This window comes from Cyprinodon variegatus, unplaced genomic scaffold (genome assembly GCF_000732505.1).
Source record: "Cyprinodon variegatus isolate N-32 unplaced genomic scaffold, C_variegatus-1.0 Scaffold186, whole genome shotgun sequence".
Lineage (NCBI taxonomy): Eukaryota > Metazoa > Chordata > Actinopteri > Cyprinodontiformes > Cyprinodontidae > Cyprinodon > Cyprinodon variegatus.
In genome coordinates, this window is record NW_015150639.1 from 568,393 (window position 1) to 581,987 (window position 13,595).

Below are 13,595 nucleotides of genomic sequence, written 5' to 3' on the forward strand. Positions count from 1 at the left end.
TATTTCGGTAAAATAAAGTATTCTTTATCTGATGGCGATCTGATTATTCATTGATTAATCGGAAAAATAATCGACAAATGAATCGATTTGCAAAATAATTGTTAGTTTCAGTCCTAATATATATGTAGATGTTTAAAGTGTTACCCTTACACAGGTACTGAAAGTTTGAATTCAGAGCCATTAAGTGTCAAAATAAGCCAATCAAGTCAATTAATCATTGTCCTTGATAACCGAAGAGCATTGAGACTCTAGTGACTCTAGTTGTAAAGATAATGTTAGTCAAACAACTAAAGAGGAGTAAAAAAAAAAGAAAAGTGAGTAAAAATTACAGCTTATATTTTCATTTCAATATGAAGTCATATTTTCCCAGTTTGATTTCTGAATATTTAACAAAAACCATTAATAAACAGCAATCAGTAAAATCATCAGAGCAGAAGACAAAGTCTGACAATGTCTAGAGTATAGACTCACTGAAGTAAAAGTCTTTCATATCAGGGATAATTTGTGATTACTGTAAAGAACCAAAGATCCCTTCCCAGCATCGTCCCAGCTGAGCTTTCTGAGTGACAGACATACAGAGATAGGAGCATAATTGATCCTGTCATGTAGGCCAGGAATGCCTCTAGGACAATGGTTATGTGCAGGCGCCAAGATATATATATTATATATATATATATATATATATCATTACTGAATCAGCAAAAATTATTATGACTTCAAAGCCTTATCCCCAATCTTAACAAACCACAGGACACCTAGAAACAATCAGGATTCACTTTCAAGTTTCAGGAAAAACAACATTGTTCCAACTCCCAAGAGGTCTAAAGTAGGCAGCTCAGTCTGGAAATGATGTCTGAGGATGTAAAGATTTGCTTAGCTGTACCAGAAAATGTCTATAAGGCATTTTAGGAGAAGATGGGAGCATCCATCACATGTGGAAATTTGAAAGGTGCATCAGCAAGAGTCTCGAGTATCACGACTGAAGAGAAGAAAACTAAAAGAAAAAAATGTTCAAACATAGACAGATATTGTTTATTCCAAGGTTTTATGAGAAACCTTGTAAGAAAATCTATAGTCACAACTATCAGGTTTATGCTGGATGTGCAATGGCAACTATATGGTAGATGGTAAGCAGCATTTATGCAGCAGGGGATAGATGAGAATGGTGTTAAATGACAGAATAGCGAGGATCAAACACTTCAACACAGTTAGCACAGTAAAATAAAACAAAGGACCATCTGAACGTAACAGAGAAAATAAAGCACAAACACACATTAGGCAAAATAAATTCAAAACTCAGAGTTAAGCAGCTTTTTCACCACAAAGAAGAGTAATGTCTGGATACAGAGGCAGAGGTGTACCTGTAGAATTGCAGCTGTCGTTTGGGGCTCCCATAACGAGCGCTGAAGGCATCAAAGAAAAGGAGGAAAGAGGAAAGATTTCATTACAAAGGAAAGAAAAAGCATTGGTGCCGCACACAGAGGTGATGGCAGGATCATAAAAGTTAGCCACGTACAAAGCTAGATGTGAAAACAGAAGATAGCCTGATTACACAAGTTGAAGCTCATCTATATCCCACAATGACTGTCATCATGAGACTCTGAAGGTACCAGAACTAAGCAAAACACCATGCTTTCAGAGTAGGATGCTATTTAAATACATGTTATCGCCACTATACTATCACTACTTTTTCAGCATGTACATTTCACATGAATGTATAAACCAGCAGAATATTTTAGCCTTTCTGTGTTTTATAAAGAACCACAAGCAAGACAAGCATGTGCTGTACCAGCTTGTTAAACCGTGACAATTTATTCAAAGGTAATGCTACCATACCATGATCTGACCATTTCTACAGGTTTTAAAACAGACATATTTATTGTTCTTGTAAACAAGGGAAAATTCAAGAATCCCTCTTCAGCCAGCTGACTGGCAGTGGTCAGTTAAAGGTGAACAGGGCTAACAGTGAATCACTTGCTACGGCTCACTCCGCAAATTTCTCTAACATCTCCTTATGAGGACTCTAGGATTTTTATGGAGGCTAGTTTCACTTTTACAAAAAGAACCTTTTCAAACATCGTTTACACTAAAAATAGCTGATATATAAATATATTTTAATCTACTTTAATGCAACGATAAAGACTAGAAAATGAAAGGCAGTGAGTCTGTTGACAAAAAACTGCAGGTCAGATGTTTTGTGTTCTGTTAGAAAACTGACTTGAATGATGTTTGAATTATTACACTTAAAGGCATAGTGGAGGATTTTCACAAATTTTTTGAAAGGCCCGCCCTCTCCAGTCTCCAAAAAATCAACTTGCACAACCCTGTACCGGCTCCTGAGAGGGAACTTGTATTAAATAAGTGCGAGAGCGTAGACAAGCCCATTTCTCCTCGTGCACGCTCTGTTTAAAAGTTGCTGTTTACATCGCTCATACAAGCTTAATTTCCAAAAGAAGATTTGCAATTTTTCCACTACGTCAGACTCACCACTAGTAAGTTAAAATGCTGGCGAGCATGTAGGACAGCCTTACATAAATATATCAACAGAATACATGAAAATAAGGAGGACCACTTAATTTGATGATCCACCCGAAAAAAGAACATCCTCATCTATACACTTAAAGTTAGCTAAACAAATTTGGAATAAATGCAGACTCTGGTAGCTTTTCTAAAATTAAACCCCTGCCAGCATTATTGACAGTATCAACCTAAAAGGGATAAAGAGAGACTGCACTTCTGGTAGGCGACCATTAACTGTCTTTACTTACTGAAAATGCTTACATTTACTGAGTTAAGTTACCTTAAATTAAAGGAAATTACCCTTCTTTGTCTGCTATACAAAATGTATCAGTGCAATATTTTCACTTTTACATATATTCTCTGTGCTTTTTTGCATAGATTTTATACTCTGTAAATTACTGCAAAACTTTTTAATCAAAAAGCAAGAGTTTGGGGATCATAAAGTAGCAGCCATTCAAAATGGCCATTCCCAGTCAAACGCCAGCTGAATGGCAGCCCACTTCCCTGCAACTCCCAGCAAAATCCCCTTCAACTTCCAGCCACACGGGTGACAACCTCGTGCATTTTTTTTTTACTCTGACTCTACACTTTCACTGAATTACAGGGTCTGACCAGGAGATGACGCTTCTCTTTAGATCTTAATGTCCACAAATCATGACAGAAAGAATATTTTAGTACAAAGATTGATGCGTAAAAAGGAATTGTAGGGCACCAGCCAAGGGCCCATCAAGGAAAGTGGGGAGATTTTGAATGACTACAAGACAAAAAAAAAGTTGTAAGGAAACATCAATAAGCTATTTCCTTTTTATATATATATATATATATATATATATAAAAAAACAAACACGCTGCAGCTGACTCAAATCCTCAAATTAAGGCTGTGTTCGAACATCCGCCTTAACCCCTAAATCCCTCAATGACTATATAGAGAAGGGACTATATAGTGGACTTTATAGTGAACTCAGTTAACTGACCATTGAAACAGGAGATCACTACTTTTTGGACCACCTTGCACACGCAATTCCACCTACCCACACCGTGCCAGTATAATCTTTATTTGTCACTGCCACAACAAATCCCATGACCTTGCGAGGAGACCTTTTTAAAGCATTCCTGGATATATCTGCTCATTTAGTGACCATGGATAATCACTACTTTTCAAGGTGCATTGTGTGAAATTTGAGCTCACTACTTTTTCATCCACTAGACGTTTGGACACTTATTTAAAATGGGTTAACCATTATATAGTGCCCTATGTAGTGATTAATGCGGACGTTCAGACACAGCTTATGTCTCACAGCACACCTTTCATGAAAATCACAGCCAGAGAGCTGAATTATTTTTTTTTTCTCTTATTCAACCCTATCAAATTCAAATTGACCATGTGAAGTTTTCATTTGATTGAAATGCATCTCTAGCACCCCATGGTGGTAATTTAACAAAATGCAGGGCAAGTTACATTCCTAAATGTGACTATTGTCACCAAAAAAAAAGTTTCAAAAACTGTTTTATTTATTTACTCTTTTATTTTATTACATTTACTTCAATGTGTTTTGGAGATTTTGTTTGTGAAAACAAACAAAACAGTCTGCTATCATGAACTGGGAACAAACTAATTCATCATTTTTCTCTTCAAGGTAGAAATCTAAAAAAAATGCAGTGTACATTTGTATACCCTTAAAAATAACTGCCTTCCTATTAAGAAGATGAAACATCTTAGCTTATCCCAGACATTAGTGATGGTCTTCGCAAGATCGAACCGCCACAAAGTTTCTCTTCCTGGTCTGTCTCTGTGCTGAACTCAATGAACTCCTTCCAGCAAGACCAGCCAGATACTAGAACAATTGTATGTACTTGTAGAACATGTCTGTACTTAATGATCTTGTCCTTATCTTCTTTAGTTGAGCTACAAACATATTGTGGTTGTTTGTAGAGTTGCTTATGACGTGAGCAATACAAATTGAAGCAACATTTTTGGCTTGTGCACAAAAAAGAGGCAATTAAGGTTGGATTTCAAAGTACAGGTTTGTTATTTCATCATACTCTGTAATTAATCAAATTTCCTTTCTACTTCAAAATTATACACCACTTTTTGTTGATTCCTCAAACATTTGCTGCAGCTGTCAAACTGTTAGCATGCTCTTTGCTCTGTATGGGGAAGAGTACTTTTACATTGTTTTAATTGTTATAGCCCTCATTGGAAAAACGTCCTTCTTTAGTAGCGCACTAGAGCTAACCAACAGATCTGCTTTTTGCAGCAATCAGCCATCCGCTCACCTGTAAATCATGCCAGGTGAGCCTGTCTGTCGGAGGGAGAGCCGGGCGGGGGAGTCTGTGGTCGATTCAGGATACATGGAGGCAGGTGGGAGGGGGTGAGGCCAGCCTACCGGGGAAGGTGCTTTTTGACGGAGACCACAGGGTGCTGTCGATCACTGATCAGGGTCCCTGTAAACAAATTGAGGAACACATTTGAGTTAGTGCTTTCAAAAGGTTAAATAATGATAATCCATTTTCACACCTGCAACAAAAACAGCTTTTAAACCATCAGGAAAACTCAGTCACAGGCATCTTCCACCACTTATCTTTTTTTATATCACCGTCTATTAAAGATATATATAACCATCCATGTAATTTCTTTTTATCTTCACAGAAAACATCTGTATTTTTTAAAGCAAGATACAAGCTCTCCAATGAAAAAATGTATCAGCTGCTATCAATGATAATATTCAAACTTGTTGCTAAAACAGTAAAGTCTCCATTGCTCATTTCTATTTGCATGTAACCAAATTACTTTGACAATTATGATAGATTTCTTTCAGCACTAAGGCCCTTTCATTTAGTAACCTCAAAGAAAAGGCACTGAATGAGCTTCTGATGACAAGCCTTTTGCAAACTAGACAGAAAACTGAAATCTAGTCTGTTTATGGGTCAATAAAGGATATATTGGATCAAAAGGGTTACATGAGCTGCATGGTAGCACTGTTGTCTTGCAGCATAAGGTCCTGAGTTCGATTCCCAGGCATGTTCTACCCACGCATGAGTGGGTTCACACTGGGTACTCTGGCTTCCTCCTACAGTCCAAAAACATGACCGTTAGATTAGCTGGCGTTTTTAAATTGTCCTAAGGTGTAGTTTCGTCTCTCTGTATTGCCCTACGATGGACTGAAATGTCGTCTTTATGGTATGTCATCTTAATTGCAACAATTTTCCCGAAGACGATTAAGTATTCAATGGCGATACTGTTCTCTGTAGCTAGAGACACACAACACGGTTGCCTCCCTGAATTTCATCCCAAATTAACAGTTGGGGAAGTTTGCATCCGTCAGTCTACCAGGGGTTGGCAAAAAATGTGATACTAAGAGTTTGGATGAAGACAAGATTGTCCAAGTGTTTAAAGGGCACCAAACAGATAAACAAGTTTGAAAAATTAGCACTGCATGTGGACACAGCTGGGTATGGTGAACTAATGACTGAACAAACTACCAACGGCTTTTGCCGACAGCCAGTAAAAAAGATTGGTAAACACCCTCTCCTGTAAGCCAGGTTCTAAACACTTTATCTGTAATAAAACAATATAAATACAAGCACAAAACAGCCCTGACTAAAATACAGCATTAGTTGGTCTGAAAAATCTTGTACGGTAGTCTCTTAACGGTCCTGTCGTTAAGGATGTGAACCCCAGTCTGTGTGGACTCAGTCTTGTCTTCATCTATCATGATGGTGAAAGTCGTGTAATGTTTCCACTCCCCAGCTGATTTAATACAGTACTTATTGTGTAATAAAGAATCAACAAAGCCTATTAAACTTTCTTATCAGCAAAACCTCTACAGCTTGGAATTGCATTAACTTTAACATTTTATTAACTGAAACACATCAGTAAATGTATCCAAGTACTCACATCATAGAGACATTTGGTAAACACATGGAGGAAATTAACCCCACTTTAATTTGATATGGCAGTAAACCATTTGATCAGAACTCAATTTAGGTTGTAGTAAGGATCACATGTGCGGGAGGCTAAAATGTAAGCAGAAAAGCAAGTGAAAAATGTATTTCTTATATTAGGTTTTATTTCTTATTTGGAAAGTACTACAAAACATTCAAGTATAAACCAAACTGTACAATTACAGCTTGCACCTTAGAAAACTGCAGTAATGCTGCACGCCTGCACCACTAGATGGAGTCATTCTGTCACTGCAAATCTACAGACATGAGCTGAATGACTAAAACATCAGGCCAATTCAATCTCTTAGGTTTTTTTCCAGCTGATGGACAAAATGTAATAAATTGTAGAAAAGGACATAACAGAGACAAAATCATATCAGAAAAGAAAAAGGCAGTATTGGCAGAAGGAAAGGTGGAGACAGACCTCAACATCACATCACAAGTCAGGCTTGAGTTCTTACTTTATCAACAATGGCATCTAAGTGCTGTCCCTGTGTGTGTGCTCACTACAGTAAAGCACAACCAAACCACATATTCATAGTCCTATTCTATGAATAATTCAAAATGTCTGCCCAGGAAACAAGCCCTTGCTGTAGCATGGCCTCTAAAAAGGAGCTGGGCTTTGGCTGGTTGGGGAGCTACATATGCTCATATGCAATTAAAGACATTTTCAGAGAAACCTCATTTTTCCAGTAAATACCACAGGTGCTGAGGGAGGAGTGTAGAACTGGATGTTTCAGTTCATTTTATGGCAATCAGTAAAATAAAACCAATACCTCACAAAGCTGTGTGCTTAGGACATCATCGTACCGTACTTCCCCGCTGGCAGCAAGTCATGAAAGATAAGATTGGAATGATACGCGAAGGTGACTTTTTCCTCACATCAATTTCCCAGACCGGGATTGTGTGTCACATGTTCCCAAGGACACATTTATCACTCCCTTCCCACTCATTTCAATCATGGTCCAATGGATCACAGGTCATAGCTGCTATCATATGATAATGATGGCATGACCCTGATGGGTAAAAGGTATGGGAGCAGATTTACAACACAGCAAAGCAAAATCCCTGGGGATCCTCTGAGATTTATGAATTACTATATAAACCTTTATCCATAAGAAAGCCAATGAAGATCACAAACATCTGTATTTCATTCTGTCAAAGACTGCAGTTCAAACAGCTGAGCAGTATGGGGGGTTTTGTCAAAGACAATCCTGTTATTCCACAGAATTCACACTAAAATGACGTGTATATTGTCAGACAGTGTTGGTACTCAAAAAAACTTAGAAGTTTTTGCTTAAATGCTCATCATTTGTTTTGTTTGATACAGGTTAGATTTATTGCTACAGGAAAAAGTTTCATCTGCAGTTCTTAATTTAAGGTTATTTTCCCAAATTATGAGTAATTTCTTGTTCCGTATTAAATAGATGGAATTAGCTTATGTCATATTTTGTTGCTTAATATTGGAAAACCCTGAAATCGTAGTTTCTTACATCAGCTAGTATGATTATCTGATACCAGCCAGTACTTGTCCAGTAAATACAAATCTTAAATAAAACTTTTAAAGCTTGCTTCCAACAGTAAGGGTGTGTTTCTATGTATTATATGGGCTTTTTTCCTCTGTACCTTGTTGCAAACGGGTAAAAAAATACAAAAATTAATAATTGTGTACATCTACTGATTTTAAAAGGCTTATATTATAACATATCTTATAACCCCATATCTCTAAACAAGATTTATATAACTGTTGGACAATATCTCCCATTCCCATGCATGAAGCTGTAGCAGAACTGGAAGCTCCTTCAGTGATAGACTGCTGCACCCAAGGTGCCCTAGAATGCGTCATTACAGATCCTTTCTTCCAGCAGCTAATAGAATTTAAAATCACAGCCACTTCAAACAACCTCAATAAGTTGTTTATATATTGAGCTAAAGTAATGATATGATGAGCTTTTGACCAAATATAATATCAGCACGAATCATAGACTCTTTCATTCCTTATTTGGGAATGACATGTTTGAAAAGGTTTGATCGTGTGATATCACTCCAACAGAAAAGAACAGTCAACAACAATAGGTATGAGAACAAAATTACCCATTTATTTTTAACCAGGGTGTTATATAAACTTTAAACAGAAGCAGAGAATCTATCACCCGGCTAAAATCTGAGATTTTAGATGCAGGTCAATATATTGTTCTTTTTTGGGGGGAAAATATTAGATCGATTTCAGATATCAATATCGGATCGAGACAGTCCTACTCTATGGATATGTACAAAGTCCTTTGATTATGAACACTGGGAGGTATTCTTTGTTTTAAAGGTTGTTGCCATCATGCTGCAAAGTCAGGGAGCCAATGCAATAGATTGGGCTTCCTTTAACCCATAACTTATCAACTAGCACCACAAACTAAATTTCAGTGCATCTAAAGCGACAACACAGTGGAACTGAGTGAGAACTGTTCCTTTTTTTTAATAGTGCTGAAAACAGACCAATGCTGTAAAGCTTAAATCAAACACTGCCATTTATAGCTGCTGGTATTTATTTCACCAGAAGACAACAGCTAGATAGACAAACTTTACTTTGCAGAATAGAAATCCCACACAGTTCTCATCAAACATCTGTTCACCCCTATGGTATTAACACTACAGTTATGTGCCGAAACACAAAATCTTTTGGAAATTGAAAGATAAACCACACATCAAAGGTAAAAATAGAACTTCTGTGAATTATTATCTACATTTTTTTTCTTATTTCCAATGGCATTATGTTTTTCTAAATGTTTTAGCTAAAGCTCTTCTAACTGCTGAAAGTGTACTTACTAATGAAAAACACACACAAAAAAAGAATCAGTAGCTAATAAAGTGAAAGCTGACCAGTCCAAAGACTGAAGTGCATGAGGCAGGAAAACTGAACCATGTCTATGGGCTCTTGTGCAGGTTTTGCCCACATTGAATACTAAAAGTAGATAAATAACCACTATTTAAGCTGTCTAATAATCCTCAAAACAATATAAAAGCACAGAAGCTTCTACTCTGTGAGAGCAATGCAGCAATTTAACAGAGATCCCTGTAGTGAGCTGCGGTTGGAAAGGATGCTGCTGCTGACTGCAGCAATGCGGTACACTACAGAGACATCCTGGCTCAAGTTAGAGGGCTCAAATTTACTGTACTAATGGGCAAAGCTGCACTTTGCAAATTAAAAGTGCAGCCCAAGCAAGAAGAAAGAACAAAATGGTCTAATATTGTCAAGCAGATGCCCTATTTCCTGGGGCATTGTGTCTATTCTAAAGCAAGGAACAGAGGAGTGAAACACTAAAGAGTCTGAGGACACGTTATTACCAAATTTAGTCAACACAGCATGCAGGAAAAAAATATTTCTGCTGAACATTTAACCAAAACACAGATTTCCAGCTTTATTTCTTAATAAAAGGGATCCATCGATTAGCAAAACAAAAACCAAAGTATATAAACAAGATCAGAAAACTATAATACAGAAATTAGTCTGATCACAATGTGAGTGCTATCTTATGCATCATTGTTTATTATTTCAAAATTGCATTCATCCATGTTCTATACTGGCTTTTTCCTGTCGGGCTACAACATATTAAAGCAACTTTTGGGCAACAGGTGGAATAGTTGCTGGACAGGTCAACAGTTGATCATAGTAAAAAAGTCATAAATTGTTTTCAAGACACTCCGCAACAAAGTAGGGCTAGGTGATTAATCAATGTGATTGATTATTGGATTTTTTTTTTTTGTTTGTGAGGGTTTCGTTTTTTCCACAAATGAACTCAGATGTTAGCTCATAACTAATAAACTAGCTCACTGTGTGATTCAACTAGCTGCAACCTTTCAGTGCGTTATATTTTCATTGTTTGTTGAAAAGCGATTGTTTTACAAGCAGGTGTCACAGTTTGAATGCCATTGCCCTTTAAATTAAGGTCACCTCTCGGGGGGGCTGGGTTAGGGAGGGGGTGGAGTAATATTATTTTTCATTTTCATTCTGAAACTAAAGGGGAAAAAATTATTTAACAGTATGGAGTCCCAAAGAGGGACGTTGTCCTGCGCATCTGCCAGGAGAGGACCTGGTATTCTGTGCCTCTACTGAGCCCAAAGGCTGAGAAAACAACCAAAAAGCACATTCCTGAAAGAGCTGAAACGCTATCTGATCATCAAACTGGTTGAGCCCCAACATTAAACAGCTTAGCTGGGGGCAATCTGATTTTTCCTCCTCTGCCATTCCAATGAAGAAGAGAGCCCAGCCTCTCTCAAGAAACTGGGTTCCATGGACCAAGTTGTGCATGGAGATTGTTTGTAGCCCATATTGCACTTAGCATCCCACAGAAACTCAGTCTTGTGCATGTTCGAGGAAACAAAATTCAAAATCTCCCACATGATAAAACAAAAATAGTTAGACTGATGGTCTGAGTGGAAAAGAGCAGATGGTGCTGGTCATGATGGACCTTTATCTTCATAACTTCACTTAAGCTCATCTTTTACACTTTCTATAGAAAATGTAAAATCGAGTCACAAAAGGTTGCTCTCCGTGCTTTGCATCTACAAATCCACCTACACTCTGCCTGAGTGAATTCCCTCCTGAGACAGGGCTTACGTGAGCAAGGCAGGCAGGCAACACTGGCATGATAAGCAGAGCGCAATGTTGTGTAGTAGGTTGGCAGCTGCAGAAAACACACACAGATCCGAGCAGATGGCTGAGGAAAAGGAAGACGGGCTAACAGAAGACAACTGCCGGGGATATCCTACATGAGAGATCAGTCAGTCAGAAAGAGAAAGAGGGAGAGAGAGAGAGGCTAACCTTAACTGGTTTTCTGTGAGGCTGCAAAAATGATTCAAATGGAATCCCCTTATCATCTAAAGTGACATCCAAAGGATGAAAGTCAAACCCGTGTAAAGATGGAAAGCCACGCAAGGGCATCAGGGTTTTTTTCTTCCTCTCTCATCAGACAGACAGTTTGTGATTTCTGAAATGGCCTCCTCCCCATTAAGCTGTGGAGGTCTTTGATTACAGAAGCCATCCAGGTCACTGGCTGCCAACTGAGTGCGGGAAAAATAACAGCAATTTGCATAAATAACCTATTTATAAAACAAACTTCTAATACAAATCCCTCCACCCCCTTGGTTAAAAGACATTAAAAGCACAACTGAGAGCTGTGCTGTCAGGAGTCATTAAACTCGCTGACAGCTGCTGCAGTTGTACACACAGACGTCTGCATCATCTCATTGTCAAACTTTAAGCCACGCTCATCATAAGCTGCAGAGACTGGACCCACAAAGATTAGGGTTCAACTCTAAATGTGGGGTTTAGAAACTGCAGATATAATCCTTAGGATCCTAATTATATGAAAGCTACTTTTAGATTCTATTTGTGGATGGTGTTTTTCTTTTGCTTTTGCCAAATTTATTCAGTTTTTGGATTTTCTAATCATAGAAATCACCAGTGTGAATCTTTATTATCATTATTGTTTCATCAGTCTTTAAAAAAGATAAATGATCCATGGAGTATCCCAAACTATAAAAGAAGGGCCACTGCTGTTTTGGTGATAATGTAGAAGGATTTGTGCACTCCTGGGCCACTTAATTAGCTGCACATGGCTTTCAGTCACAAATGGTGAATCAGCCAATTAAATTAGGGCTGAATGATTTTGCCATAAATCAAAATTGGGGATTTTCTAAACTAATATAGCAAAGGTGTTTTTATTTTGATTTTCCTTCACACAAAGCAGAGGTTTATAGATGTTTCTCTTTAAGGTTTCTGTGTTTTTTTTATTTGTTTGAAAGCTTGCTTGACCAGAGTCCAATGGGGTAGATGTAAAATTTACTGTTGTGTCAAAAAGTGTAAGTTTTTTTTAAATCAAAACTGAAGATTTTTGATGAACTTATAAATATCTAGTGACAGTTTATTTTATTAACTGAATCTATGTTCTTTAGATTTCGTATATTGCAGACATAATGTGGTTGAATCAACATTTTGAAAGTCAGTCTCTTCATCCTTAAGCCGATCAGCTAATTTGGAGCAAATCCCTGATGTTTATGGGTAAAGCAGAAGGTGCAACTGAAATGATAATGAATTAGGTTTGCAGGCTGCTTTCATGAATTTGCTAAGGATGACACATGACAACTTTGGTCTGTTGAAAAGAAGTGTTTGTTAGCGCTGCAAGAAGAGAACATGCTGCAGTGAAAAAGGAGAACAAAGAGACACACTGCAGCAGAAATTTGAAACCATTTTACTCTACATCTTTGGTCATCTGCTGCATCCTAGAGAACAGATCTAACAATCAAAAAGTTGAAAATGCATTTACAGGAATGTTTTTATCTGATGCTGCCCTGTAGTTTCTCTGAACTCTGAGTAACAAACAGCGTTTTATTACTACAGACTGTAGTGTTAGAATCTGCATGGATAGTCAGACAGAGCTTCTAGCATTTCTTTGGAGGGAGTTTTGTCTTTTTGTCACTCAAACAAAACATAAATTAACTTCAAATCAAGTAAAAAAAACGGTTTTGAACTGCAATCAAACTAATGTGGAATTTTGTTTGCAAAATCAGGTTTTGATATAATCTCATGTTTTTGCACAAAGTGGAAAAAAAAAAAGTTATTTGCAAAACAGTTTTAAATGCACATCCCAGAACTCTTTGGTTGCAAATATCGTTTTGACTTTGACAATTCCTCTTTTGATTAAACTTAAACTTTTGAGTGCAAAGAACGTGAACGGAAGGCGGAACTTAAAGGGCAACGATGAAGGACATGTCCCTATCAGTTAGTGCTGACTTAAGCTACAGACGCCAGCTCAAGCCTTCAGTGAGCAGAGATACCAAGATAGGGCAGGTTACACTGCGAAGCCAATGGTGAGCAATCTTTACAAAATCAGTGTGTTCAACAGCAAATTTGTCTGTCTGTTTTCTTTAAAGAATAATATGCGTACATAATTAGTGAGGGCAGGGCTCGATGTTAACCATTGCCTGATCGCCCGGGGCGAGTACTTTTTATTGTCGGGAGAGTACAAATTTCATTGCATTTGCCCGCCCGGCAAGTGCAGTGATCGCAAAAAAAATGACTCAAAATTACTTTAAAACACCGACATTAGCTGAAAACGACCCAGCTAGCGCCATTT

The 13,595-nt window shown here is 37.7% G+C and overlaps 1 protein-coding gene across 4 annotated transcripts in view; it reads right to left on the reverse strand.

Moving 5' to 3' along the window:
- Positions 1-13,595, reverse strand: part of LOC107087536 (voltage-gated potassium channel subunit beta-2) — a 95,623-nt gene that overhangs the window by 59,376 nt on the left and 22,652 nt on the right. For 3 of the 4 annotated variants that reach the window (XM_015379158.1, XM_015379160.1, XM_015379159.1), the window contains exons 2-3: positions 4,798-4,965; positions 1,362-1,403 (exon numbers count right to left, since the gene is read on the reverse strand). In XM_015379158.1, the coding sequence (XP_015234644.1) occupies positions 1,362-1,403; positions 4,798-4,874 (119 nt within the window). In that variant the 5' untranslated portion in view covers positions 4,875-4,965. The remainder of the gene's footprint in view (positions 1-1,361; positions 1,404-4,797; positions 4,966-13,595) is intronic. The other variant, XM_015379161.1, reaches the window with a different exon arrangement.